Here is a 27,248-nt window from a genome sequence, read left to right as displayed (position 1 = left end):
TGTTTGGTTACAAATTTCACTTTGAAAAGTCAAACCTCTTAATACTTCTCACGTGTTTTAAAAACTTTTTTTTCGTACACCACCCAACTCAAAAGAAAAAACAAAGTCAATTCTTTGTTCCTCGTTCGTTCCATAAGATAACAATACTAATAAACTATCTTTTTATATATTTTTGGCATATATAGGGACAGCTTTACAAAAAATTTTGCAATATAGAATTTGTATTTTCCGTGTTTTGACTTTTTAATAATTGTGGATTTCAGCCATCTCCTTTATATTTAAACCACCCAAACTCCACTCTCTCTTCTTCATAACTTATTCAAACCAATACATCTTCCCAAAACCCAACTACTACATCTCGTGGCAAGAAAATTATATAATTCTTGTTTTGTTTCCTCAGCTTCTTTGATCATATATTCATCTGGGTTCTCATCAAACTTCACAACCTCTTCATTACTTTTTCCGGAGGATTAATGGATGAAGAGATCGAGATCCCACCGTTCTTTCTTTGCCCCATCTCTCTAGAGATCATGAAAGATCCAGTAATAGTCTCCACTGGAATAACCTACGACAGAGACAGCATCGAGAAATGGCTCTTTTCAGGAAAGAAGAACTCGTGTCCGGTCACAAAACAAGACATAACCGACGCAGATCTCACGCCGAACCACACTCTTCGCCGTCTCATCCAATCTTGGTGCACTTTAAACGCTTCCTACGGTGTAGAGAGAATCCCTACCCCGAGATCTCCTATATGTAAATCTGAGATCGAAAAACTCATAAGAGATTCAGCCTCTTCGCATAAAAACAAGGTCAAATGTCTCAAACGACTTCGTCAGATCGTGTCGGAGAACGCCACCAACAAACGGTGTTTGGAGGTGGCAGGAGTTCCGGAGTTCTTGGCCACCATAATAAGCAACAACGGGGTTGACTCTTCGATGGTGAGCTTGAGCGACGAAGCCCTCAGCTTATTCTACCATCTTGAATGTTCGGAGAGAGTCCTCAGGAATCTTTTGAACAACAAGAAAGGTGGCAATATCGTAAAGTCTCTGATCAAGATCATGCAGAGAGGGATCTACGAGTCAAGAGCCTATGCGACTTTGCTTCTAAAGAACATTCTTGAAGTAGCGGATCCAATGCAGATTATGACTTTGAAGCGATCGGTTTTCACCGAGGTTGTCCAGATCTTGGACGACAGAATCTCACACAAGGCGACAAAAGCCGCGATGCATGTGTTGGTGACCATATGTCCATGGGGAAGAAACAGACACAAGGCCGTGGAAGCTGGAGCGATCTCCGTGATAATCGAGCTTCTCATGGACGAGAGCTTCTCATCAGATAGGAGAGGGCCAGAGATGGCGATGGTTGTTCTTGATATGTTGTGTCAGTGTGCGGAGGGACGAGCCGAGTTCTTGAACCACAGAGCAGCCATAGCTGTGGTGTGCAAGAAGGTACTTAGGGTTTCGCAGACGGCTAGCGATAGAGCTGTTAGGGTTTTGTTATCGGTGGGAAGGTTCTGCGCCACACCGGCTTTGCTGCACGAGATGTTACAGTTGGGGGTTGTAGAAAAGCTGTTTCTTGTGCTTCAGGTTAGCTGTGGAAGCAAGACTAAAGAGAAGGCAAAGGAGTTGCTTAAGTTGCACGCTAGAGTTTGGAAGGACTCGCCTTGTCTCCCAAGAAATATGATTCTTGTATATCCCTCGTGATGAAAACCAAGAGAACAACATACAGTCATGCAAGCGAGTCTGATACTCAATGAGTGCAGACGCTTATATGAGAATTATTCTTTGTATTTTGTTGAAAAGACTAGTGGTTTATTCCTGTAACTAGGTGCATAGCCCCCGTGCAAGCGTGGGGCTGGATACGTTTGATGCATTGTGTTGTTTTGCCTATGGGATTTTGTCGTTTGTTTTATTTTTTTGTCTTTCTATGTTGTAATATGAAGCTAATATGAATCATCTAAATTGGCTTGTTGCGAATTTAATTAAAATGTGTTTTATTAAAAAAAAAAGAAAAAAGATGATTCGCATCCAAGTCCCTAGTGGATTCACTTTATATATATTTGTAAGCAAATTTATTTTCAAAATTTTTATATTTAGGTTAAAAAAAATATGTGATGAAATTGTACTATTCATATGTATTTACAAATTCAATGGAATATTACAGAGTTAATAATATAACCTTAATTTTGCATGAACTAATAAAAACATTTACACGGATTTTTTTCCTTCAAAATTTACCATTCTAGAAATGTTTATATGTGACTAATTTATATAAGTCAATATTATAACTTTAAATTAATATGCCAATCTTTCTTTATGGAGATTTAATTGCTAAAATATATGGCGGTATATATATATATATATATATTATTTTTTTCATCAAATAATCTTCCTGGAATATGTTTTCATTTTTTTTATATAAGAAAATAGGGTTGGGAAAAAAACCTGAATCCAAAGAGTCTAATCAAATTCGACCGAACATAAATAAATATTCAAATGGGTTAAAAAATTTGGTATCTAATGAATCAAAGACGAAACCCAATCTGATCCAAAATATTTCGGATATCTATGACTTATATTTTTGGAAAATTTGTCAAAAATGACTTAAACTTGATTTTAAACACAAAAGTATACACAAACTTCAGTCATATGCAAAAGTAATCCAACAACTTTGTAAAACTACAACCAGTCCTTTATGATCAAACAAAAAAAATCAAAATTCATTTTTAGTTTGGATTCGGTCTGGATTTCGATCAAGGATTTTATTCTAAGGCCTAACTGTGTGAGTGGGCTTGTGGCTTAGCTTCCTCAGAGCATCCACAACCGTGGACTTCCATGAAAATCCTTAAAAAAAATGTTTTTCTATTTTTTTTAACTATTTTCTTTTTTTTTCTAGATTTTTTTTAAAAAAATATATATAACCAATCGTGGGCCGCCACATGTCAGTGGGGCACACGAATAGTTAAGAGATTCCACAAAATTGATCCTTAGCTAAGGAATTTAGGAGCACTAACTTGCACAAAAACCTAAAAATCGTGGGCTCCATATAATTTTATAATAATTTGTTTTTTAAGGACTCCAACTAAGGATCATGGTTGTGGATGCTCTCAGGTACAAAGGTCTGACTATCCGTAAACCAGGTGTTGGAGTGGGATCATATAGATTCTGTAATTGAACCATTCTCTCTATTTAATATGTTTTGTAGTTTTAGAATTGTGGGGTTAGTTTGCTTCTTAGTTTAAATAAAAAACAATTAAATTTGTAAATTATCTAACCCAGTGTAAATAAAAACTCAAGTAAATTAGAACTTGTCGTATAGAATCCACATAGGAAAAGGAATTAGTAGCTTTTTAGCAGATGTGTTTACTTTTTTATATACATCATAATAACAAGATTGGCTCAAGGGCCATATATGCAGAGAAAATCAAAACCCTAGTTTCTTGTTTTGCTACTAGTTCTTTTCTTGCTTGGGAGAGAAATAATGATGATATCTGATCTTACACCGGATTTGTTAGAAGAAATACTCTGTAGGGTTCCGTCAACAACTCTATGTCGGTTGCGATCTACTTGCAGACGATGGAACTCTTTAGTTAAGGACCAAAGATTCACCGAGAAGCAGTTTCGTAAAGCTCCAAAGCAGTTTCAGGTTCTCATGTTGAAGGAAAATAAGTTTTGTCCAATGAGCGTCAATCTCAAAGTTGCTCCTCCATCTATAGAGGTTAAGGGTGCAGTTGGCCTCCATTATAATTTAGAACAAGTGGATATAACCCAAGTGTTACATTGCGGCGGTTTGTTGTTGTGCTTCACCAATAACAATAGACTCGTTGTGTGGAATCCATGTTTGGGAGAAACCAGGTGGATCCAACCCAAAACTACTGGTTATTCCTCTAACTTTGCTCTAGGATACCAGAAGAACAAATCTTACCATAGCTACAAAATCTTGAGGTGCCGGCACGATTTCCAACTAAACAATACGTCTGAAATCTATGAGTTTGGCTCTGATTCATGGAGGGTTCGTGATGACATTGCTCTCGACTGCAAGCTCACACTGCCAAATCAGGTGTCTTCACAGGGAAATACTTTCTGGCTTGCTGAGGATAGAATTTTCAAGAACAAAAGATTTGTACTCAGTTTTGATTTTACGACAGAGAGATTTAAACGTTTCTCCCTGCCAAAAAATCCTCCTTCTATCATGTCTCTATCAGTTGTTAGAGAAGAACAACTCTCAGTGTTAAGTATGCATTGCTTTGTTTCAAACAAGATGCAAGTATGGGTGAGCGATAAAATTGATAATGAAGCAGTAGCGTTATCATGGAGCAAATCCTTTAAAGTGGATTTCCAGGCAATTGACCGTCGTTTTCAAAGTTTTATGGTGGACGAAGAGAAGAAGGTGGTCTTGTGTTGTGATTCATGTCCTTGGATTAGTAGCATGGTGTACACTTTTGGAGAAGACTTTGACTCTTACACAGAAACGCCTTATGTTCAATCCATGCAGCTAGATTTCCCGCCATTCATCTTTAGTTATGTTCCAAGCTTGGTTCACATCCAGCAAGATTAGACAAAAGAAGAGAATCAATCATAACTCTTCTTTTCCTTCGTTTTTTCGGTTGTTGTCGAAAACAATTAATTTCATAATTTATGTTTTACATTACATGTTACTTTATGATTCATATTTTCTTAGCATTACATTCAAGATTTAGATAAAATAACAAGCAATGCAAAAGACTTGCACCAAACAAACAAACAAAACATAATTATTGTCCGGAGATATGATTGATAGAATAATTATCGTCCGCCTAACAAAGCATTCCTAAACCTGAGCTTAAAGTCCCACTTATGAAGCTAGTATTCGATTTAAATAACGCTGTCCCTAATATCTGATGCTACGGCTACGCAACAGCTCCACTACAGCCGAAACCACACCTTTCCCCTCCACCGTTATGTCCAAACTCGGATCCTCTATCTTCCTATTCAGCAGCTTATCCACCTCTCCCCTCAACCTCTGCACAATCACATTCCCCTCTTCATATCACAAAACACACACAAGAAAAATATCTGACAAAGACAATCCAATCTTTTTACCTGTATCAGTTCCAAGACGTTCTTCGAGGCAGAGAAATGGAGATACCCTCCCAACATCTCAATACCTTCCCCGGTCTGGCTTGGCATAAGACTCCCACCAAACATAAGCAGTGCGTAATCCGATATGTTCGTCGAGTCCCGGATATAAACACTTGTCGTCTTCACCTTCTCGCTGTAAACCAAGTATGGCAACGAGAAGAGATTCACCCTAGCATTGACTGATCCAGGGTGGATATCAACTTTACCCAACTCTTTAGTGTAGAAGGCAGTGCGCTTCCCTCTTCTTTTGCATTGCACAACGTTTGGGTACAGCCCCGCACACAGAACCGCGCTTACCATCTCCATGTCTTGGCTGTACTGATTGTATACCTGAGAAATAAAAAAGGTCAGCAGCTTTTAGATTATTAAGGAATGGTTTCTTGGGGCTTACGTTTGGTCCTCTTGATTTGTCAACAAACCCTATATCTGAAAGAAGATCAAGAAACTGGTTCCTCATATCCTCCATCATCTTTAGGGTTAGAGGGGAAAGAAAGTTCTCCCAGCAAAAATCTCTTTCGTGTCCACCACGCTTTGCGTCTCTATACCCTTCAAAGGCCTTAACTAAAGCAATGTGATCACTGCACAACACATAAACGCCAAAACCTGTTCTGTAAGAAACAGAAAAAAAAAACAAAGTAAGATTCGTTTCTAGGTCATATACCTGCAGGAGTCACCAGCAAAGTATCTTTTGGCTTCATCAGCTTCCTCTTTCCTATTTAGCGGTAAGACAAAGGGACTACGGTACGCCAGAGCAGAGGCTATTGTCAGCGCAGGGTTGACACACTGGAAGATAGCTCCAATGAGAAGCATCTTTCCTATGTTAGGGTCAACAGGTAGAGTGCAAAGATGACGACCAAGGGGTGTCAGCTCTTCTATATCATCTAAAGCCCCAATTGTTTTGAGAAGCTCAATAGCATTCTCAACAGCGAGAGCATCAGGCGGCTGAAGCGCCTTCGCCAAGAAAGATCCTATGGATCCAACCTGCAAGCTTTTGATGTGCAGGCACAGCTCTTGCAATGGAGTCCGTATGATCTCTGGTAACTGATACTGAGGGAAAGCATCGTAAATAACTTTTGGGTAAAGCCTATAACACACTCCAGCTTGGACACGTCCTGCACGTCCTCGTCTCTACATTTTTGTACCAGAGTTAATAAGATCTTACAACTTATAAATGTTGATTGAAACATGATATTACCTGATGAGCTGAAGCCTTTGAGATCCATGATGGTAAGAGACAAGCCACTTTGTTCAAAGCATCGTAGCTTGTTTCCTTTGCTTTACCGCAGTCCACAACGTATACAACATCATCGATTGTGATACTGCTCTCAGCAATGTTTGTAGCCAAAACTATCTTCCTACAAAGGAAAAAAAACAGATCATTGGCTTAGAAAAGAGTTGATGAGAGGAGAACAATAGGTTATAAAGGCTAACCGTTTGTTAAGAGGTGGACGGTCAAAGATTTCGCGTTGGTTAACAGTAGGCATTGAACCATGAAGAGGAAGAACTAAGAATTTGCTAGACTCTCCAAGTAACCTGTTCCCTTTGATATTTTCAAGCAGCTTCGAAATCTCATCCCAGCCAGTGAGGAAAACAAGAATGGCTCCATCACCTTCACGACGGCAAATATGTTCTATTGTTGCCTCCACCTACAACCAAGTTTCAAGATATATTCTTAATGAGATTCTCCTTTAGCAGTTATACGAACTAGTTATTAGCTGGAAGCTGCAAAGAGGATAGAACAAAACTCATACCAGCTCCAAATCAATCTGTGCACCAGACCATGCTTCGAGAGAAAGTCTTGTGGCTGAGCTATAACTTTTGTAGTGAACATTGATGTCAATATCCTAAACAATTGAAATAACAATTGGTAAAGCAAATCTCAAGCTTTTAAGGTAAAACATATGTTTGCATACCTCAAAGAGTGTAGACAGGTCATCTTTCTTGGATTCTGAGTCTCTTCTTCTACCTCTAGAGCCACCTTGATAATTCCCTGAGTCTGACGGCTTAATAGTATAGCGACTTTTCTCAAGCACATCTTCTAGGAATAACTCTGTCACAGGGAATGTGAACCCCTAGCAAACAAATTTAAAAGATGAGTCACAACACAAATATTCATATCATAAACAAGACCTTAGATAAAATGACCAAGGCATTACAGGGATATGCATAGTTGGAGCGTTCCCAAAATACGTTGAGAACATGTCAGCGTTAATAGTAGCACTCATCAGAACAAGACGCAAATCAGGACGTCGAGGAAGAAGATCCCTTAGTATGATTAGTAAGAAGTCCTCGTTCATGCCTCTCTCGTGAATTTCATCCACTAGCAAATGGCTTACGCCGCTTAGATTAGGATCCTCAATCTGCATTTCAAAAGTTACTTAAGTCTAAAACATCATAGTTCAAAGAGAGTGTTGATGAGTAGTTTATTAACAGTTAAAACTTACTAGCCGTCTTAGTAAAACACCAGTTGTGCAAAACAGCAACCGTGTTTGGTCAGAACGCTTTGATTCAAGACGGATCTGGTAACCCACAGATTCACCGATGGGTTCACCTCTTTCAGCAGATATACGAGATGCCACGGATATGGCAGATATACGTCTAGGTTGTGTGCATATTATGTTGCAGTCAGCACCTCTCAGGGATGATATCTCCTCCTCCAAAATAAACTGAGGAAGTTGTGTTGTTTTACCACATCCTGTCTCTCCTGAAACTACCAGTACCTGGAAAAAAAATAAACACATGACACAACTATTAGTCCAAGATCAAAACTACTTATATCTCGAGAGAAACATAATAAGATATTACCTGATTTTCCGAAACAGAGGTAAGGAAGTCTTGTTTCATTTTGAAAGCAGGTAGCTTTTCTCTGAAAGCATGAAGTGCTTTTACACTTTCAGTTGCCTGTGTTGAAAAAAAAATTAAAAAAAAATTGATGTTATCTACATTTACTTTTTGATGCATGAAGTTTTCTTTAGCCATATGTTACCTTTAGTTTATCCTGCCTGTCCTTGAGTGCAACACTGAATTTTTCTTTCTCATGAGAATCAGAAAATTTGGAAGCAGAATCAGATTTCTTCACGCCAATAGCTGATGTACGATCCTGTTGGTCGTTAGATCCTGAAGTAGAGCCTACTTGTTGTGTTGTTTTCAAAAGACTTCCAAGTTTTCTCTCTGTCTCTGAAGACATTTGAATCTACAAGTAAAGAGAATTTAAGCTATTCAGCAACCAACTCCGAATATAAATTTTGCTTACTAGTGTTACTTCTATTACCTCCTTCTGAGTGGAACCATGTCGGTCATCAAGATCTGCTCTATAATCTGGCAAAGGAACTTTGCTAAGTACAAGAGCCTTCCCCTTATTGTAAGCATGGCTTTCAACAACAAAAAAAAGAAAAGAAAAAAGTTTCATGACATACTCTCACACCACGAAAGCTAAAGAAGTCGTTGAGAAGATAAAAGACTTACAAGTAAAGACCCATCTGATAAGCCATATCACCGAGTGTTTGCTGATCACCACGGCTGAAATTACGCTTTATCACCATCTCTTGTTCGCCTCCAGTTTTCATCTGCTCAATCTTGTTCCACCATTCATTCTCATCAAAAACCTCCATCTGAAATTGAACTGATTCACATTAGCCTTCTTATGATTATCCACACACACAGACAATGCAGGGGATACCCTAAACCTAAGCTTATGTCGGGGGACAAAAAAATTTGACCAACACGACCAAAACCTATGTAGTAAATCTAAGTACCGTTCCGACAAGAAGCTCTCATTAACTGAACTCAGATTGTTCAGTTCCCAGATTCCTAAATTTGAAAGGACTTCATATTCATTACCTCAGCCTGTTGCTGGCGTAAACGCTCGGCTCTCCACACCGGATCCCACCATCTCTGTTCTCCACGGCCACCTCCTCCGCCGCGTCCACCACCGCCGCCGCCTCCGCGTCCACCACGGCGACCTCCACCGCGATTTGAGGAGAAACCTCCGCCTCGGCGACCACCCTGAGAGTTAGGACCCATGGCAGAGATTCGGAAGAGAGAAGGAAGAGGAAAGAGTTTGGGAGATAATGGAAGGAGGAAGCGAAGTGTGGAAAGAGGCGAGAGAGATGCCAGGTGCATTCGTGTAATGTTTTATTTTATAAAGTTTCTGGAAGTGGTTTTTTTTTTTAAGTTGCAATCGCACTGAACGTTTTTTTTTTGTAATGTGTGCGTCTGTCGGAGACTGAACAAAGATGCACCCAATGGTGCTAAACCTAATTGCTTTTTCAGTAACCATTTCTTATTTCTTTGTTACCTCTTCAAACTTTTTATGCTTAGTATTTGTTTTATACCCTCTAGCTGCTAATCCAAAGGAAATTAGTTTTCAAGATCAAGAATTCAATATCATTGACCGCAAAAAAAAAAAGGAAAAAAAAGTGAAATGTCATATGGTATAGTTTCGGGCCCGAATAAAAAAGTGTTTTAAAGCCCATGATTTTTTGGATAACCAAGACCAAAGAAATTAGTAAATGTGTTTTTGGAAACAGAAAAACATATGCCACTCTCATCTTTTTTTTTTTTGAAGAAAGGCCACTCTCATCTTGATGGTCTCATTCCATGTTAACTAAAGGTCGTTGGAATCAAATATTGTTATGATGTTTCAATCATTTTGCTGGCGTTATGCATACATGAATATATATATTCGTGATGGCCTCTCGCTTGTCAAGTGGCTTCCAAGCACCTTATAAAGTATAGTATCCTCGTTTATAATATATGTTAGGTCTTATTCTTGTTATGCGTTCGAGTTTATCTGTTTATATAAGTGTATATTGAAATAAACGTCATGCAGGCATGCAATGACGCATTAACTTTGTTTATTATTCAGTTCAAAAAAAAAACTTTGTTTATTATAACAATTGTTCAACGTATCGGCTTTTGGCCCTAAATTTTTAGAGTTTTCTTACATTAGTACAAGCCCCAAATTATGAAGATTTTTTTTATAAAAGCTCTTAAGAAATGTTTATAATTCCTAAATTCTCAAAGCCGACCCTGATGATTGGTGTAGTAACTAACTTGGCCGTGAAGTGCAAGAAAAAAAGAAGATGAAGTTATTTATGATTTCAGCTAGTTTTTGATTATATATCTAAGTAAAAAAAAAATTTGTCACCATATATATTATTCTACACTACGAAAATGTTTAATTTTTATCATAGAAATAATTATATATTGTTAAACCAACAAATGCAAAGTTATATTTGGATATTTAGAGAGGAAACAGATTTAGAGATGACAAATATTGTGTTCCAATCTAATATGTTGTTATATTGTCGTTTACTTAAACACTTTTAAATCATATCTATTTATGTTGTCAAAAAAAATCATCTATTTATAATACGAATGAAATCCCATTTGGAATATTTTCATGACATAAAATAACGAACAAATGAGAATATGCTTATACAATATACACTTAGAATATTAGCAATTTTATACATGCATGGATTACGAAAACCAAAGGTCACACCATGCTTGCTTTGACAAGCTTTCCATGCATCTCATCCCTTCTCTTAGCGTTGACTTTTGACAATCCCAACATGCTTCTCTATCCATACCTTATAATCAATCATATAGCTGACGAAACCTCTATTATTTATCATCTTCCTCTTCTAAACCTCATTAACCAAAAACCATTAAACCGCAGCCACCATGAATACCTTCCAACCGCCGCCGCAGATGCCGGTTTTCTCCGGAGGATTCAGTTACGGAGTTGGAGTTTCCATCGGAGTGCTTCTCCTCATCACAACCATCACACTCACCTCTTACTTCTGCACACGTAACCAGCACTCTTCATCACCTTCACAAACCAATCAAGATTTGACTCGTGTACATCACCACCACCATGTCATCATCGACGTTGTCCCAGGTCTGGACGAGGATACCATTCAGAGCTACCCAAAGATCCTGTACTCGGAAGTGAAGGGAAACTCCACGTCGTCGTGTTGTCACATATGCTTAGGAGACTTCAAAGGGAATCATATGCTGCGGCAACTACCAGATTGTAACCACCTCTTCCACCTCAAATGTGTCGACACGTGGCTTAGACAAAATCCTACGTGTCCTGTCTGCCGGACTTCGCCGCTTCCTACTCCCCTCGCCGAGGTTGTTTCCTTAGCCTCTTCTGTCGCCACCATCAGGATGTCCTGATTAATTGTTTGTATAACCTCAAGAATCCTGAACCAAAGTCAATAATAGTGTTCATGATATTTATCTTCTTCAGTTACTTCTTAATTTAGTTCCTTTTAAAGCTTTCAATTTCGGTCACTAACTGATGATTGTATATATAATTTGGAATCTGTAAAGGAAGAAAGTTAAGGGTAAATTTCACAATAAGTTCTATGACGTTTTCTTTTGTAAAAAGTTATACTCCAGGTATTATACTATTACGTACCTGCAGGTACCACGAAAAAGAATATTAAGTCGTTTTGAAATGTCGAGAGGGAATTGAAATATATTTTCTTGATTCTTGGCTTGTATTGAACTTTTGGGCTCTGACACATTATTTAAATAAAAAACTTGAGGCGTCAATCCAATAGAAAAAAACGAGAACAAGTTATAGAAACTTAATCTAGTGGGATCAAATCCGTTACACAGTTAGGCGTTTCAGACGGATTGGCGGATTGGCGGATTGCCTACATAAGATCAAACAAAAGTGGGTTTTTCTGCAGTGCCTTTGTTTTGTCTTATTTGGTGATTATCAACCAGTATAAATTATATGATACGAGAAAACTTTTAAGAGGGTGTAAGAATACAGATATAAACCATTGACCAAGAGAAATAAGCAAAACACTCGAAAACGACTTATGTATCAAATTCCAGCTGGCTCAGAATTAAGTAGGTTATAGATGATATAATGTATTAACTACCAAACCCTTTATTTTTGTTTTCAAATACTCAGAAAAACATAAATTATCACACCACATTCATTTTACACATATATCTTTCATTTATTAATCTGAATAGTGAAACTACAAGAACCGAAATCTAAAAACATTTTGTAAGATAGCATATTTACATTTCACACCGTAGCATTCGAAACATGCACATGCAGGCTTGGATTTACTTTTTTTTATTATAATAATTATATTAGTTGCTCCTAAATCAGGCTTTGGATACCTTAGGTAGTAATCGGATAAAAGAATATTTCAATGGAGCCCTATTTTGTGTTGGGTTTGTGAGAACCTATTGATAAAGGTATAAGAAAGAAAATAGTTTGCAGGATCGAGAATTCAATATCAATGACGGAAAATAAGTTGAATATAAAATGGTATAGTTTCCGGCCCGATAAAGATTGTCTAAGCCCATGATTTTTTGGATAAACAAGAAATAGAAAAGCTTCTGCTCTTTTATAATGCATCGCATCTTCATAGTGTCCCTTACAGCATCACCACTGGTTAGTTTCTCAAAACTAATTTCTAGGTAATATTATATTAGTATATTAAGATGATTTGCTTTTTGTAGTAAAATTAAATATCTAAAATTGTGTTGTATCACTAAAACAAGAAAACTTTCTCTCCTTTTTTTAGTTTTTTAATAATATTTTGGTTTAGAATTATGGGAAGAGTTTCTCATTAAAGATGTCCGAAGCTTCCCACTAAAGATGTCTTTAGAGCTTGATTGGTTTTCCCGCTACCACCCGCAAACGCAGCTTTTGCGGTTGATAGCGGTTGACAGCATTTCGAAACAATCATACAAACCGCTACAAATCGCTTCAAACCGCTCTGAACCTCTTAAAATCAAAAGCTGGTTCCAGCTAGCGTTTGCGGTTGCGGGCGGTTGCGGGAAGATAATTTTTTTTCTTTTTCTTTAAAAACCATATAAATACAAAAATAAAAATATTCAATAAATTTTTTAAAATGGAATTATAAAAATACTAAAATATATATATATCTATTATATTTTAATTAATATTATAAAATTTTAAAATAAAAATATTTTCTATAATTTTAAAAATTTAAAACTATAACTTTGAAAATATAATTTACATATTTATTATAATATTATGATTTTTGATATTTTTATAATTATATAAAATGTAAATATTGTTAATTTATTATTTAACTGCTGCTGTATTTGGTAGTTAACCAGTCATAAGTATCCCGCAAACGCACCAATTTCTAACCGCAGAACCAGTCGTACAAATCTCTTAAATCCGCTAGAAACCGCAACCACCCGCATCCGCAAACGCCCGCAGCCGCAACCGCAACCGCTGCGTTTGAACCAGTCAGACCCTTAGTAGAGAGCTCTTCCCATAATTCTTAATCAAAATATTATTAAAAAAACTAAAAATATGAGAGAAAAAATAAAATTATAGAGAATCCTCCTTTTATAAAGAGACTTCCAAAAGCATTTGAGAAAATAATTCTACGGATATCTTTGTTTTAGTAATACAATAGAATTTTAGATATTTTTACTACAAAAAACAAATCATCTTAATATACTAAAATAATATTACCTAAAATAATATTAAGAACATCATTAGTAACAAGTATCTCTTTCTAATTCTCATCTATTTTATAACAATAAATAACTAAATATCAAATAAAATAAATTTGAGTCATTGATATATTAACACCTGGCACTAAGTATTTTCCCATGTCTTCTTCGTCTCTGGAAGAAGAAACATTTCTGCTTTTCTTTCCTCTTCTTCTTTTTCTCTTTCAGCATTTTGTGACTTTTTCTAACAAGAGACTGGGCGAGACATTCACGCTATAGATGCTCTTACATGTTTACTAACTTTTTGAGAGTATTTCCATTTTCAAAAAATATTAAAATAATACTAATAAAGAATAAATTAAAAAAACAAAGTAATCTATAAGTATCCCAAAATTTGAGATATGCAAAAGTATTTCATTTGAAATACTATGAGCATCTCAAGTTTTTTGAAATATCCTCATATTACTTTACTATTTTTCTTTTTATTATATTTTCAAAAATCTATTAAGATACTATGAGTAGAGATGTAGCCTTTGAACATAATGTTATGATTTCCAATAATTTTTGTTGGTGTTATGCGTAAAGTATCTACATTCGTGATGGACTGTTGCTGAGCAACTAACTTATAACAAGCTCTTTATTATATTGTACAGTCGTTTAAATTATACGTTTTGTCTGTATTACACTTCAAACCAGGACCGTCTTTTAGCACGTGCAAGTGGAGCGGTCGAACATGGTCCAAAATTTTAGAGGGCCCATAATTTTTTTGTTTTAGTAATAGTTATAAATTTAAAAATCAGATAACTATATTTCAGTTTAATTTTTTATTTACTAACCAATAAATATATATTACAAATTTGATTTTGTTTACATAACTAACAAAATGCAATAATTCAGGAAGTAATTAACATTTATATCAATTATATATTTTGGAAAGTACAAAATAGATGCCGGTGTTTGTTTTAATATTCAATGTAAATTTAGAAAGTTAAAATTCTAAATTGATTATGTTTAGGAAACTATGATTAATTAGTGATTATAAATAAGGAGAGAAATATTTTTTTTTCAATATCTTTTACAAAAAATAATAAACACAAACAAAAAAGACTAGTCTAAGCTTCTGTCGAGAAGAAAAATGAAGAGTCTCCAACTACTTGTTTAATCAAATCAAGAGTCTATGGCTTTTTGTCTAACGACTATCCAGGTTCTTTGCTTTATTAGTTTTTATATAGATTATAACTCCTAATTATGGATACAAAAAGAAATCAAAAGAAAAAAAATTTGAAAAAATCAAAGTCTCAAAGAGGTGTTTTTTTGTAAGTTTTTAATCATAAAACCAAAAGATTTTTCTTCTACTTATATATTAGATTGTGTGTATTTATTATATCTTATAATAATATTTTGTTAAGAAAAAAACATAAATTATTTAGGTTATTATAGAGGACCTTGTTTTTTTTTTCTGAACAGGGTCTTTATTGAGTTTAAGACGGCCCTGCTTCAAACATATCTGTTTATAAGTGCATATAGTCCTGAGTGTATATTAAATAAACATCATGCAGGCAATGACGCATTAACTATATTTAATATTACAACTCTCCAGAGTATTGGACTATTGGGTGCGACTGGTGTAGTAACTAACCTGGCCGTGAAGTGCAAGATAGAAGATGGTTATCATAGTTTTTTTGTCAACGATGATTATCATAGCCGGGAGTTAAATCTCTTTTGTCAGCATCTCAGTTTATACAAAACAAATGTTTTCGAAATTTCAGATTGGGAGAAATGTCTCACGAAAAAATATATATATATATATATATATATATATATATATATATATATATATATGTGTGTGTGTTAATTGGTTTTTCGACCACTTAAAGTGTATATATTTCTCTAAATATAATGATCAACTTTAGTTGTTTGTTTTAATATGTTGTTATTTTGATCGTCTACTTAAGCATCAAAAAAAAAATCCATCTAACTTTTCTTCGTAAAGGGTATTTATAATACGAGTAATTAAGAAACCAAGAAACTTCATCTCATTTAGGTCAAAATCTTATAATAACTAAAACAACGATCGAATCAATGAGTCTATGCTTATACAATTACAATATTAGCAATTTTCATATATAGATTAATTACTATAAAACCAAAAGTCACACCATGCTTTTTGCTTTGACAAGCTTTCTTATCTTCATTCACATGCATCTCTTACCTCTTTCTCTTAGTGTTGACTTTTAATAACCCCAATATGCTTCGGTTTCCATGTCTTATAATTAAATAGCTGACCAAAACCTCTCTATAAATTCTCTTCTTCCTCCTCTAAAACCCATCAAACCGCAGCCGCCATGAACGCCTTCCAACCGCCGCCGCCGACGCCGGATTACAACGGCCTGCTCGGTACTGACGATACAGGAGGATTCAGATACGGGATTGGAATCTCCATCGGAGTGCTTCTCCTCATCACAACCATCACCCTCGCCTCTTACTTCTGCGCACGTAACCAGCACTCTTCAGAAACAGATCAAGATTCAACACATGTCCATCACCACCACCACCATGTCATCATTGACGTTGTCCCAGGTCTGGACGAGGACACCATTCAAAGCTATCCGAAGATCCTCTACTCGGAAGCAAAGAGAAGCTCCACGTCGTCGTGTTGTCCCATTTGCTTAGGAAACTACAAGGGGAATCATCTGCTGCGGCAACTACCAGATTGCAAACACCTCTTCCACCTCAAATGTATCGACACGTGGCTTAGACTCAATCCTACGTGTCCTGTCTGCAGGACTTCGCCGCTTCCTACTCCTCTCCCCACTCCCCTCGTCGAGGTTGTTCCCTTAGCCTCCTCCGTCGCCACCACCAGGATGTCATGATTATTTTATTATACTCCGAAGCCAAAAGTAGTGTTCATGATATATATATATATATATCTTCTTGAATTTTTCTTTAGTTCCTTGTAAAGTTTTCATTTTTGGTCACTAATTTGATCATCGTATATATTCTTTGAAACCAAAGATTTGTAAAAGGAAGAAAACTAAGGGTAATTTTACAATCTTGTTGGATAGGCTGCTTTGGTTTTTGTTTTATTTTGTAAACAAGTTGAATTCTATGCCATGAAAGAATAATGAAAGTCGTTTAGAAATATGTTTCTTCATTCTTGGCTTGTATTGAACTTTTGGGCTCTGAAAGATCGATCATTTGAATAGAAATATTTGAGGCGTCAATACAATAGAAAATAACGAGAACATAGAATCAAATAAAAGTAGATATTTTAGCAGGGTCTTTGTCTTGTTTGGTGAACATCAGCCAGAATAATATATGATCCGAGAAAACTTTTAAGAGTGTAAGAAAACAGATATAAAACATTGACCAAGAGAAATAAACAAAACACTCGAAAACGAATTTTCTATCGAATCCCAACTGGCTTAAACTAAGTAGGTTAAAGATGATAAAATGAGTTGACTACCAAAGTGCCCTTTATTATATTTTACTATTCGAAAGATAAAAAAAAAATATCACACCATATTCATTTTACACATACTAGATCCTTTTTCCGCGCTACGCGCAGATAATATATTTAAATTTGTTACATTTATCATTTTTATTTATATGTGAATTTTTATATATTAAATTATATATAACTAATTTTTTAATTTGATTTTTTTTTATATTTTTAGTTTGAATTAAATATTTCTATTATATGTAACACAATTAACTAATAAAATATGAAGAATCAAGTCCGAGATTTTAGAGTTATGTAAAAAAAATATAATTATGTATAGAACACAAATTATCTTAGTTTAAAAGATCCGAATCTCATCTCGAATAAATTTACGAAAAGAAAAAATACTCCAATAACCTACTTAAAATATAAAACCTCATTTTCAAAAAAAAAAAGCGTACTTAATAATATTTTTTTAAGTGTAATAGTTGAAAACTGACAATTCAATATCGATCTAGAATATTATTTTAATATATCTAATAAAAATATTAATTGTAATAAACAAATTTTGAATTTTGTAATATTACATGAATTAGAAGTCTTTAAAATTTAAAATCTGTTTTATTAGCATACTATATTTTTTATTCATTTATTATTTTGACGTTACAAAATATTGCTTTAGTTTTATTTGTATATTATTTTTTAATAATTTAGTTTTTTTAAAGTAATTTTAAAATTATGTAGAATATAATATATTTAAAATTATTTATTTAAATATATTCAAATATGATGTCTCACTTTTATGTGTGTTTGCGTTGAGCATATTTAATTTGTAATTCGTATATTTAATAACACCTTATTGCGTGTCGTTCTATGGTTTTAATAAATGTGTTGTCATTTCATTTTTGTTACTACTAACATGATTTTATAGTGATTATTGATAATATATTTTTAACGTTATGTATTATATTTTATAGTATATTTTTTAACTCTTCGTGCTGGCACTTTTTTTAGAATCATTTTAATTAGATAATAGGTTTCAAGATGTAAATAAAACTGTGTATATTGTAAATTTAGACTTTTTAATGTAGCTGAGCACTATCAATTATGAAAATTATATAATGATTTTATTTTACTAAATCTTTCTTTCTGTGTATTTTTTTTTTGTATTTTTACAATTTTATTGCATTACTATTTAATTGCAGAGAATTGATATTTTCAATTTTTGTTTCATATACCTTAAAAGTCTTCGGTTGATTTTTGTTTGTTTTCCTTCTCCAATTATAATGTACAGTTCAGTCGTTTTTTTTTTTTGGATCAAACTACTAATATCATCAGATAGAAAAGCTTAAACTCTAAGAATAGAGTGAGTATTTGTGCTAGAGAAAACTGGTTTAACCAATAATATAATGAGATATTATAATATTAGAAGGTATGAAAACTCTTCTATGTTGTCCTACGCTGGACATAATTAAATTGTTGTCAATTGATTCTATATTTGTGATAACTGGAAATACATCTTTATGCCTTTCTTATATCATTTTTAATTGGTTCACGGTTCGACTATTTCTAATATACTAAGAGTAACATAAAATTAGATGTTGATTATCTCCTCCCAATTAGGAATGCACAAAATGAGAGAAATTCAAGATGAGACCACTTTACAATTTTGTCCTCATATCTATATAGAGTTAGTTTATAGATTACTCTATCTGTTTCAAAATGTAATCAATTTTAATTAAAATATGTAATATTTAAAAGTTATTACTTTAGAAAACTGTCATTTAATATATAAATTTAATCAATTACACAGTAATTTACATAATTTAATTGGTCACATAATATCCAATAAATATAAAGTTACATTGAAATATAAAAACAATTTATATAGTGAAACAAAAATACTTTTAAACCATTATATTATAAAACAAAGAGAATATTCAAATTATATTGAAACATTAGAATAGTAAAAATCAGAAAAAGTTGAAATCTCAACGTCGATCATTTACGTTGGCCATGTTATTAACTTTGAAGATAACGTGAATGATCAAGAACAAAAAGATTAATTTTAGCTTCATTCTTTTTTTATCATTTTACCAAAAAGAAAAAAAGAACAGGAAGATGACTGATAAAAAAAAGATACAAACAGAGTACTGTAAAAAGGTATTTATCACAATAGCAAACATTATAGTCTCAAAAATAATCAACTTTATATTAAATTTTAGTCATAAATAATAAAATATATAATACTAATAAATTTCATTTTAAATATAATTTAACTTTAAAAAAATTATCATTGCACATGGTACAGAAAAACACCTAGTATTATTTGAATTTTAAAAACTATCTGATGCACTGACTTTTTGTGACAAATCAAATTTAAGGAACTGGGCAAGAGATTGAGAGGAGGGATGTGGAGAGGTACAAAGAGTCTTCACTTGATGAGTTATAATGGAGCATTGAAGTGCCATTGTTGTAGTCGTAGGAGTTACACCGGTGAAGTTGGGTAGACGAACAGATTTGGAGTCACTGGAGACGTCTGAGGCGAGTAGACTAAAGAAAAGGAAGCTATAAGTTATACAATGGACTGACTATTTTGATAGGTTTGGATAGTTCGAGAACCATCATCTAAACATTTGCGATGACGTGGCAGTTTGATTGGTGGGGAATATTTTGTCCTATGTGGCACTCCTAAGAAGCCTCAAAATTAGTAGCTTTTATATAGTAGGATATATCCATAGTTTTCAAAATTTGAATTGTGTAGCTATTAATTAAGAAAGGAAATAGAATTCAAAAGCATTTTGTAAGCTAATATAATAAGATTTTTCACACCAAATCATATACACCTTAGCATTTGAAAAGTGTAACATCCCGAGTTGTGATATATAGAAAGGCTTAAGAGAATTAATTTGCCTACTTATATCACCAAAGTTGACTTACCTTTTCCGGAACACATCCTGAAAGAACTCCAGAGTTAAGCGTGCTTGAGCTGGAGTAGTGGAAGGATGGGTGACCTATCGGGAAGTGATTCGCGATAGCGTGCGAGTGAGGCCAAAGCACGGGAAAAGGTCGGGTGGTGATTGCAGGGTCAGTAAACAATGATTTCGAGCCTTTGGAAAATTAACGGACCGACCGTCAGACGGGATGGGGCCCACGGGCCGAGAGAGCGGGCGTGAGTGGCCTATTAGCTGTGGGCGGGTCGGGGCGTTACAAAAAGATGCACACTCAGCTGCCATTTACTTGTATATCTTTTTTCTTGATATATCCTATCCAGTTAGTCTCGGGAGAATACATATACTGTTATAGAATGGACCCTTTGATTTTAACTTCCCAAATTTACCAATAGGTAAACTAAACAAAAACTAACTACACGAGGCAGATGTAAAAGTTTTTTTTTAGCATTAAGCTCATGATATACACGATATTCGTCTTAGTGTGTCGAGAAAACATGACACTCTGAATGTGTGGATACCATTTGCACCAAATCAAAATAATCTGTAGCAAACAGTAAATGTTGCAACCTTCCTGCATTCTATTATAGATATTTTAAAACAAAAGAGAACTTTTAAAAGGATGTAACTTCGATCAAGACTCAATTGACAATAATTTCGGGTACACATTGAATTGTTCCACTTTCGGATTTCATAATCTATTGAATTACTCCACCTTATGGATTTTATAACTGTTAAATTACTCCACTTTCGGTTTTCATAATCTATTGAATATATATATAGGTATTTTTCAAAGTCCTTTGTATTTTTTTCTCAATTTATTATCTTTATTATTTGGTTGAATTATTTTAAAATTTAAATTATTTAATATTTTTTTACCGTAAACTAATCTAATTTAAACTTGAAACAAATTTATTGATGTATTATATTTATTAATTTATTGAATATTCCTATATTAAGTTTATTACATGTTAGACAAACAACTCATACGTGTCTGGTCTAGTACTAGTCGGTTTCAAGAAAAAAAAAATGCGCGAGTATAAAGACAAACAAACCAGAAACTTATTAGATTTTTTTTTTTTTTGCTTGAGGAAGAATCCAGAAACAAAGAAACCATCGATAGTTAGGTATGGGTTGGGTCTGGAGAGACGATTCATCCGTTTCCAACGACGCCGGTAATGATTCCACCGATCAACCGCCACGAAATTCCGCCGCCGACGGCAATTGCTCCACCACGACGGTGGTGAGATCAAAGTGCAAGACGGAGGAGGTGGAGCCTGGAAAGTTCGTCAGGAAGTGCGACAAAACCGAGGAGATCCTCCGCCACTGTTTTGGCAAGTGAGTTGTTTCTCATCTTCCTTCTCTGCTTTCAACCTTTGTGATCACTAAACTGATTTTGATTCTCACTCTCTATGTTCTGTATCTGGTTTTAAGGCCCTCTGAAGTTGTTCAATCCACGACAGAGCACACGGAAGAGGATGTCACAGACCAGATAGTGCGTGGTGGATCTTCTCCCGCAAATCAGTTTGAGGAAAACCCCTTAAACTTCCCGGGGCTCCGAAGCGACTTAGACGACATCGAACGCCATTTCTTTAGCGGGATGAAGAGTTTCTTTGACGCAGCAGAAGAGATGAAGAGCAGCTTGTTTGACATCATGGGGGATTATGACTCCAACAACACCGTGAGAGGGATACCACCCATTCAAGACCATCCGAAGATAGACGACGAAAATGCCGCAACTAGACAGCCTTTCTCCTCTGGAGAAATTGATCTCTCGGGCTTGGCCAAGGACGTTTGAGAATATGTCTTCTTCTTCTTCTTGTTCTTTCTTTGACATAATAAATAAGAGAAAAAGACCAAAATAGCACTAAATCAAGTTTTTGTTCCCAAACTAACACTCAAGGCTAAAAAAGTCACAAAAATATCACTCAAGGGTGGGGTTTAGGGTTTATAATTTAGGGTTTAGGGTTTAGAGTTTAGGTTTTAGGGTTTAGAGTTGAGAATTGAGGTTTTGGGATAAGATTTCAAATTTTGAAAAATAAAAAAATTTAAATTTTTCAAAAGATAAAATGTTATTTTCGTCATTTTAATTTTTGAGTGTTATTTTTGTGATATAAACTTAGAAATGTGCTATTTTGGAGATTTGCCCTAATAATAACTTTCAAATATGTAATGTGATTCCATTATAAGCGTGGGGGATCGTCGTCTAATGTTAGTGGTGGCTATTCTCTAATTCTCTTATCATTACTCTTTGTTTTTAATCATACCAGCCAAAAACATATTTATTACCTTCACCCTTGTCTGAAAAGTTTATCTACATTCTAGTTTTCATTAAGTGGTATTTTTGTATTTTTTAATGGTCAACGTATGATTGTATGAGTTATGGAGTAGAATAAAAGACCCGAAATCTAACCTTATTTTTTATGAAAGACTGGTTACGATTTACAAAGGACCGAGCTGTTTTTGGATGTATGCATACAGACACTGGACAATTGATCTTTTTACACAGCCTCACAGAGTTGTACTGTTAGGTTTTGGGTTGTATGGAGAGAATCATTAAAGTAAACGAAAAGGCTGTCAAACGCTTAAGCCTTACATAAATGAAACTTAGCAAAATCTCTAATTGCAACAAAGAAGAAACACACACAAACAAAAAACACTTGATAAAATTAAACTTCTGATTCTGCTACATCTCTTAGGCCTCGAGGAACTGGGACCAAGCTGGGAAAATAAGTGCAATGCAAAGGCCAAGGATCAGCCACAAAATCTAAGTGGACTTTGCTGATCAACTTGTTTTCCCCCATAACATAGATCCAAGCCTTGCCAGTTTCATCGCAAGAACACACTACAAGCCTTTCATTGCTGTCGATGAAGTAACTCGGCTTCTGCCAGTAGGAGGTCTGTACCAAACCGGGAAAGTTAGGTATTGAAAAAGTCATGAAATTCATCCAAACCACATCTTTACCATCCTCAACGTTAACCTTGTTCTTGGTCACCCAAATCTCAATCTTCTTTGTTATGTGACACTGCTTTAGCACCGAAAACCGATCTCCTTTAAAGACGTTAATAACAAGAACATCGCTAGGATGGATTCCACACGGTAGCTTACAATATCCATAGAATTCTTCGCTCGAAAATTGAAAGGTACATAGGATGTACACGGGATCAGCAAAAATAATCCAAAACAAAGTTCCATTCAATAAGACGCCATTTGGAGAATGTAGCTCTGTAGGCTGGTTTTCTCCCTCGCTAGTATCACTGGATGTCGACTCGATGTCTTTCCACGTACCTGAGGCAAGGTCATGGATTTTCCACCCGGTATCTGAACCCCAAATAGTTTTGTAAACACTTTCCTCACTTCCACCATTGCTATCAAGGCGACCTATGCCATAGAAGGTAAAGCTAGGTTCGCTAATCCATGTACTTTGTTTTAACCACGGGTTACAAACTGCTGCTCCTTTATCCATGCTACATATCAAGAACTCGTCGTAGTTAACCACCTTTTTAGGGTTTTGAGATTCTAAACCGGGAATATCCAATGTTAATTCACGCACGACTATCTTGGGATCCACGCTTACAGAATAAATCTTTGATTTTGTTGTTAGGATGAATCGAAACGTCTCCTTGTGCTTGTATATGAAAGTCTTGTCGTCCAAAGTAGCTTTCCATCGTTTGCAAACAACTCTGAAGCCCACAAGAGAGTTTGGAGAGACACGAGAGAGTATCTCTTCAGTCAGCTCCCATGGAAGATTCTCATATGCGGCTATCTCCTTTAAATTTTTAATTGAATCCATTCTGTTTTCCTCACTATGGTTTTCACAAAATGATAGTACTATATATATACACATACATCTTTATATTCCTGAGATTTTACAAAACAATCAGTTGTTGATGAATAAATGAGAAACATATGTTGACAAAAAAAGAGAAACATATAGAAATATATTATTAGTTAATAAAAAGACTTTAATCAATTAAATAGAAGTTGATTTGATATATATTTTTATCATTAATGAATATCTAAAATTATAAATATTTAATGGCACAAATTGTAAATAAAATCTCAAATAAAAATTAATTTCATATGCTGTTTATGTTTTAATAAGATAGACTAGAAGGATGTCAAAAAAAAAAAAAACTAGAAGGATGTTTTAGAAAAAGATAGACTAGGTTCAGATCCACACTTCTAAATCATGGTATATATTTATTGTGTTTGTTTGTATATGATTTTATTCTTTATGAATTAATTTTATTACATGTATAAAATATAGAGTAAAAAGACTTTTATTAGATTTTGCACAGTAAACAAAGAAAATATGTTTATACTTAAATTAAAAAGATATGCTTAAGATATTATCATTTAGTTAAATGTTTCGAATTAATTAATTAAACCTGATTTTACAATACTACTCTTAGTGAATGTCTAGAAATTTTTAATCTATATTATTATTTGAAAAGTGGATTTGCTTACTTGTCAGCTTATCCATGATTTTTTTATTATTAATCAGTAGTCCTAATAATTTTTAAAAATAATTTTATAATATTTATATAATTTTATAATAAAAAGATATGAAAAGATTATGATAATTACATGTATAATCCATAAAAATATTTGATATTTATCTTATTCATTATTGTTTAAAAATGAAATTTTCTTTCTTGCATGTCATGAAAGTTTGGGATTGACGTTTATGTGTATAGAGAGAGGAACACGGATCGAGTATGCGTGTAAGTCAATCCCGAAGAGGAAGCTAGAGACTGAAGAAGACCGGAAGATGTGAGAAGATAGATTGAGATAATGAAACATCTCTTGGGTCAACCAAACGTGATCTCCATCAAAGGAGCTTATGAGGACTCGGTAGCTGATCACATGGTAATGGATCTGTGCAGAGGAGGTGAGCTTTTCGCTAGGATAGTGGAGAGAGAATATTACTCTGAGAGAAAAGCTGCTTATTTGGCTAAGGCCATACTTGGTTGTCCAGACTTGCCACTCTCTAGGTGTGATTCATAGAGATCTTAAACCTGAAAACTTTTTATTCGTAAATGATCTATGTTCGTCAAGCCTAGTATGTTTCTTACACAAACATATTTGTTTTGCTCTGTTTTTCTCTGTTCTGCTCTGTTTTCTTTAATGTAGATTGTTGTCTTAAAGGTGAGAACTTTACTGATGTGGTTGGAAGTCCATACTACATTGCACCTGAAGTTCTGAACAAGGATTACAGTCTAGAAGCAGATATTTGGAGCGCAAGTGTGATGATTTACATGCTACAATCTGGTTTAGCTCCGTTTTGGGGGAGGTAAGATTGTAACTTTGATCACAAGTAATATATGTTTTTGGAAGGTGTTCTCAATGTGTGTTTCTAGTTTAAGCAGAAACGGAAGAAGAAATCTTCAATTAGGCTCTGGAGGGTGAGCTTGATTTGCCATCAGATTATTGGCCAGATGATAACAAGGTTTTGATATTTATTTAGGTGGTTTTGATGATAATAATCAAGAGTTCGAATAGTAAAAACGTTGTAGTAGAAGGGATAAAGAGACACCTATAAATCTCAGGTGATGTTGATGCTTTCAATAAGTTTAGCCTATTCATGCCTTTGTACCTTGAGAGTCAAGCTAGGAATAAGAATAACGAATCTGCTCCAAAATGAAAAGCAAATTTTGAAAACTACTTTACTTTAAAGATGTTATTTCATAAACCCCTATATGTTGATAATGTTACTGCTGCTATAAAACAATTTGATGAAGCATAATCCGACTTATTTGTTAATTTGGTTATAAAATATTACATTTTATGAAATGGGATAATAACCAAGAGTTCCAAAAATTATTAATTTTGAAATATATTTCACCCCCCACCCCAAGTTTTATTAACGAAAATAAGTTATTTATAAATTCAACTTAGTCATACAAATAATGAAACCTAATTAAGAAGAAAAAGAAAGAAAGATATCAGGATGGGTGTGTGCAGCGACAAGACATCTGGTGAACCGCTCAACATTGAGGCTTACGCAGCGAGGTATAAAGGTCGGACGAAGATAATTCGACTTCTCTTCATCGCTAAGCACTTGGACGAAGAGAGCTGTCATAATCAAGCCCTTAAGATGCCTTATTATGAGATAAAAAAGGGTAATAATGTACAGTTGTTCAGAGATGTGGTCGAACGATATAAAGATAAGCTTGGCAGCGACTACATGTTAGATTTAGCCTGGACTGAAGCCGTTGATAGTGATTAATTTTAAAAAGAAGAAACTATCCCTACAGAGCGATCTCAGTTGGCTTAAGGCAATTGAGTTTTGACCTAATTTCATTTGTTGTTTATTGAGTTCGGATTTTGATATTTCTTGATTAGGTGCTTAGATTTTATAAGTTGCATTTTCTTTGTGTGTGCCTAGTTTGTCTAATTGTTGGTTAGCTTGAATATTTATTGATTCCACTTGCAGCTCGTTGGTAGGAACTTGTACATCACTCTTATGAGTTTGGTTCCATGAGCGATGCTCTGAATTGCTATAACATGATAATTAAATTCAAGACCTCTCAGAGTGAAATCTTTGTGCATGTATGAGCGATGTTTTTGTTAGCATGGAGATGAGGCAGTATGATCTTGTTATTAGCTTTGTGGAAAAGACTGTTAAGATTTTAGATACCTTTGATGTTATTCGTGTTGCCAACAGTTCCAATATGTGCATTGGGATTGGCTCATTTGAAGCTCAAACATTACAAATTCGCTGCTCTAAAAGTACATATATGTGTTTTCAGATCTATTTCTTATCCTATTGTATCTAGAATCTGACAATTTGAGCTTGCATATTTGTCTTGTGCAGTTTAATTAAGTTGATCCAGAACTTGGAAGTTCTTATAATGAGGTGATTGCTCCTAAAGATGTTGCCAATTATGTAGAACTATGTGCCCTTTCAAGTTTAATCAATTGGAATTAAAAACATTTATCATTTTTATTTCTTTGTTTTTGTGTTTAATCTTTCTTAGCCTCTTTAGTTGGTTTGTTTTTTAGCCTATGACGATGTATTCTAATGTGATGACAGGAAAAAGTCATCGATAATGCCAATCTCCATAAGTTTTTGGATCTAGTTGATGAAATTAGGAAACTTATCTACATTTTTTCTTCAAGATGCTAGCGTTTGGTAAAATAATTTTATGAAGTTCTTTCACTTAGTCTAGGTCCTATGTTAATCAACTAAACTTTGTTCCACTGTTTATTCTGGTCATCTAAAATGCGTGCTAGTTACATTAAACTCTATCATG

General features: G+C 34.5%; 7 protein-coding genes across 7 annotated transcripts; 5 read left to right on the top strand and 2 right to left on the bottom strand.

Moving 5' to 3' along the window:
- The first annotated feature begins 298 nt into the window (after nt 1-298).
- On the top strand, nt 299-1,981 carry LOC106447354 (E3 ubiquitin-protein ligase PUB23-like). The gene has a single exon (XM_013889259.3). It carries the CDS (start codon nt 474-476, stop codon nt 1,701-1,703), a length of 1,230 nt encoding a protein of 409 aa, XP_013744713.2. The 5' UTR covers nt 299-473; the 3' UTR covers nt 1,704-1,981.
- Nucleotides 1,982-3,215: 1,234 nt separating this feature from the next.
- On the top strand, nt 3,216-4,592 carry LOC111204418 (putative F-box/kelch-repeat protein At3g22730). The gene has a single exon (XM_022699044.2). The coding sequence runs from the start codon at nt 3,481-3,483 to the stop codon at nt 4,555-4,557; it is 1,077 nt and encodes a 358-aa protein (XP_022554765.2). The 5' UTR covers nt 3,216-3,480; the 3' UTR covers nt 4,558-4,592.
- Nucleotides 4,593-4,685: 93 nt separating this feature from the next.
- LOC125606449 (DExH-box ATP-dependent RNA helicase DExH1-like) lies at nt 4,686-9,289 on the bottom strand. Its single transcript, XM_048775517.1, has 15 exons — nt 8,961-9,289; nt 8,586-8,731; nt 8,392-8,491; nt 8,107-8,313; nt 7,926-8,021; nt 7,565-7,840; nt 7,277-7,480; nt 7,034-7,192; nt 6,872-6,964; nt 6,552-6,766; nt 6,316-6,475; nt 5,782-6,248; nt 5,512-5,698; nt 5,082-5,450; nt 4,686-5,001 (listed from the first exon to the last, which is right to left on the bottom strand). The coding sequence occupies exons 1-15, from the start codon at nt 9,240-9,242 to the stop codon at nt 4,870-4,872; spliced, it is 3,093 nt and encodes a 1,030-aa protein (XP_048631474.1). The 5' UTR covers nt 9,243-9,289; the 3' UTR covers nt 4,686-4,869.
- A 642-nt stretch (nt 9,290-9,931) lies between these two features.
- On the top strand, nt 9,932-11,581 carry LOC106443506 (RING-H2 finger protein ATL70-like). The gene has a single exon (XM_048775520.1). It carries the CDS (start codon nt 10,809-10,811, stop codon nt 11,304-11,306), a length of 498 nt encoding a protein of 165 aa, XP_048631477.1. The 5' UTR covers nt 9,932-10,808; the 3' UTR covers nt 11,307-11,581.
- A 4,046-nt stretch (nt 11,582-15,627) lies between these two features.
- Nucleotides 15,628-16,749, top strand: LOC106399814 (RING-H2 finger protein ATL70-like). Its single transcript, XM_013840267.3, has one exon. The coding sequence runs from the start codon at nt 15,941-15,943 to the stop codon at nt 16,466-16,468; it is 528 nt and encodes a 175-aa protein (XP_013695721.2). The 5' UTR covers nt 15,628-15,940; the 3' UTR covers nt 16,469-16,749.
- Nucleotides 16,750-21,004: 4,255 nt separating this feature from the next.
- On the top strand, nt 21,005-22,282 carry LOC106443503 (fra a 1-associated protein-like). Its single transcript, XM_013885064.2, has 3 exons — nt 21,005-21,326; nt 21,423-21,830; nt 22,144-22,282. Exons 1-2 carry the CDS (start codon nt 21,118-21,120, stop codon nt 21,784-21,786), a joined length of 573 nt encoding a protein of 190 aa, XP_013740518.2. The 5' UTR covers nt 21,005-21,117; the 3' UTR covers nt 21,787-21,830; nt 22,144-22,282.
- Nucleotides 22,283-22,625: 343 nt separating this feature from the next.
- LOC125606424 (F-box protein At2g14710-like) lies at nt 22,626-25,966 on the bottom strand. The gene has a single exon (XM_048775493.1). The coding sequence runs from the start codon at nt 23,834-23,836 to the stop codon at nt 22,658-22,660; it is 1,179 nt and encodes a 392-aa protein (XP_048631450.1). The 5' UTR covers nt 23,837-25,966; the 3' UTR covers nt 22,626-22,657.
- Between the last annotated feature and the right edge of the window lie 1,282 nt (nt 25,967-27,248).

The sequence above is a fragment of the Brassica napus genome, chromosome A3, assembly GCF_020379485.1.
Source record: "Brassica napus cultivar Da-Ae chromosome A3, Da-Ae, whole genome shotgun sequence".
In the NCBI taxonomy this organism is placed as follows: Eukaryota; Viridiplantae; Streptophyta; class Magnoliopsida; order Brassicales; family Brassicaceae; genus Brassica; species Brassica napus.
Note: the sequence above shows the minus strand (reverse complement) of the source record. Positions and strands in the feature narration are given on the sequence as shown.

Coding starts and splice junctions, on each gene's coding strand:
- LOC106447354 (XM_013889259.3), top strand. CDS start 474: ATGGATGAAGAGATCGAGATCCCACCGTTCTTTCTTTGCCCCATCTCT.
- LOC111204418 (XM_022699044.2), top strand. CDS start 3,481: ATGATGATATCTGATCTTACACCGGATTTGTTAGAAGAAATACTCTGT.
- LOC125606449 (XM_048775517.1), bottom strand. CDS start 9,242: ATGCACCTGGCATCTCTCTCGCCTCTTTCCACACTTCGCTTCCTCCTT. Junction 6,476..6,551: donor CGTCCACCTCTTAACAAACG/GTTAGCCTTTAT, acceptor TTTCCTTTGTAG/GAAGATAGTTTTGGCTACAA. Junction 5,451..5,511: donor ACAAATCAAGAGGACCAAAC/GTAAGCCCCAAG, acceptor TTTATTTCTCAG/GTATACAATCAGTACAGCCA.
- LOC106443506 (XM_048775520.1), top strand. CDS start 10,809: ATGAATACCTTCCAACCGCCGCCGCAGATGCCGGTTTTCTCCGGAGGA.
- LOC106399814 (XM_013840267.3), top strand. CDS start 15,941: ATGAACGCCTTCCAACCGCCGCCGCCGACGCCGGATTACAACGGCCTG.
- LOC106443503 (XM_013885064.2), top strand. CDS start 21,118: ATGGGTTGGGTCTGGAGAGACGATTCATCCGTTTCCAACGACGCCGGT. Junction 21,327..21,422: donor CTCCGCCACTGTTTTGGCAA/GTGAGTTGTTTC, acceptor TCTGGTTTTAAG/GCCCTCTGAAGTTGTTCAAT.
- LOC125606424 (XM_048775493.1), bottom strand. CDS start 23,836: ATGTGTATATATATAGTACTATCATTTTGTGAAAACCATAGTGAGGAA.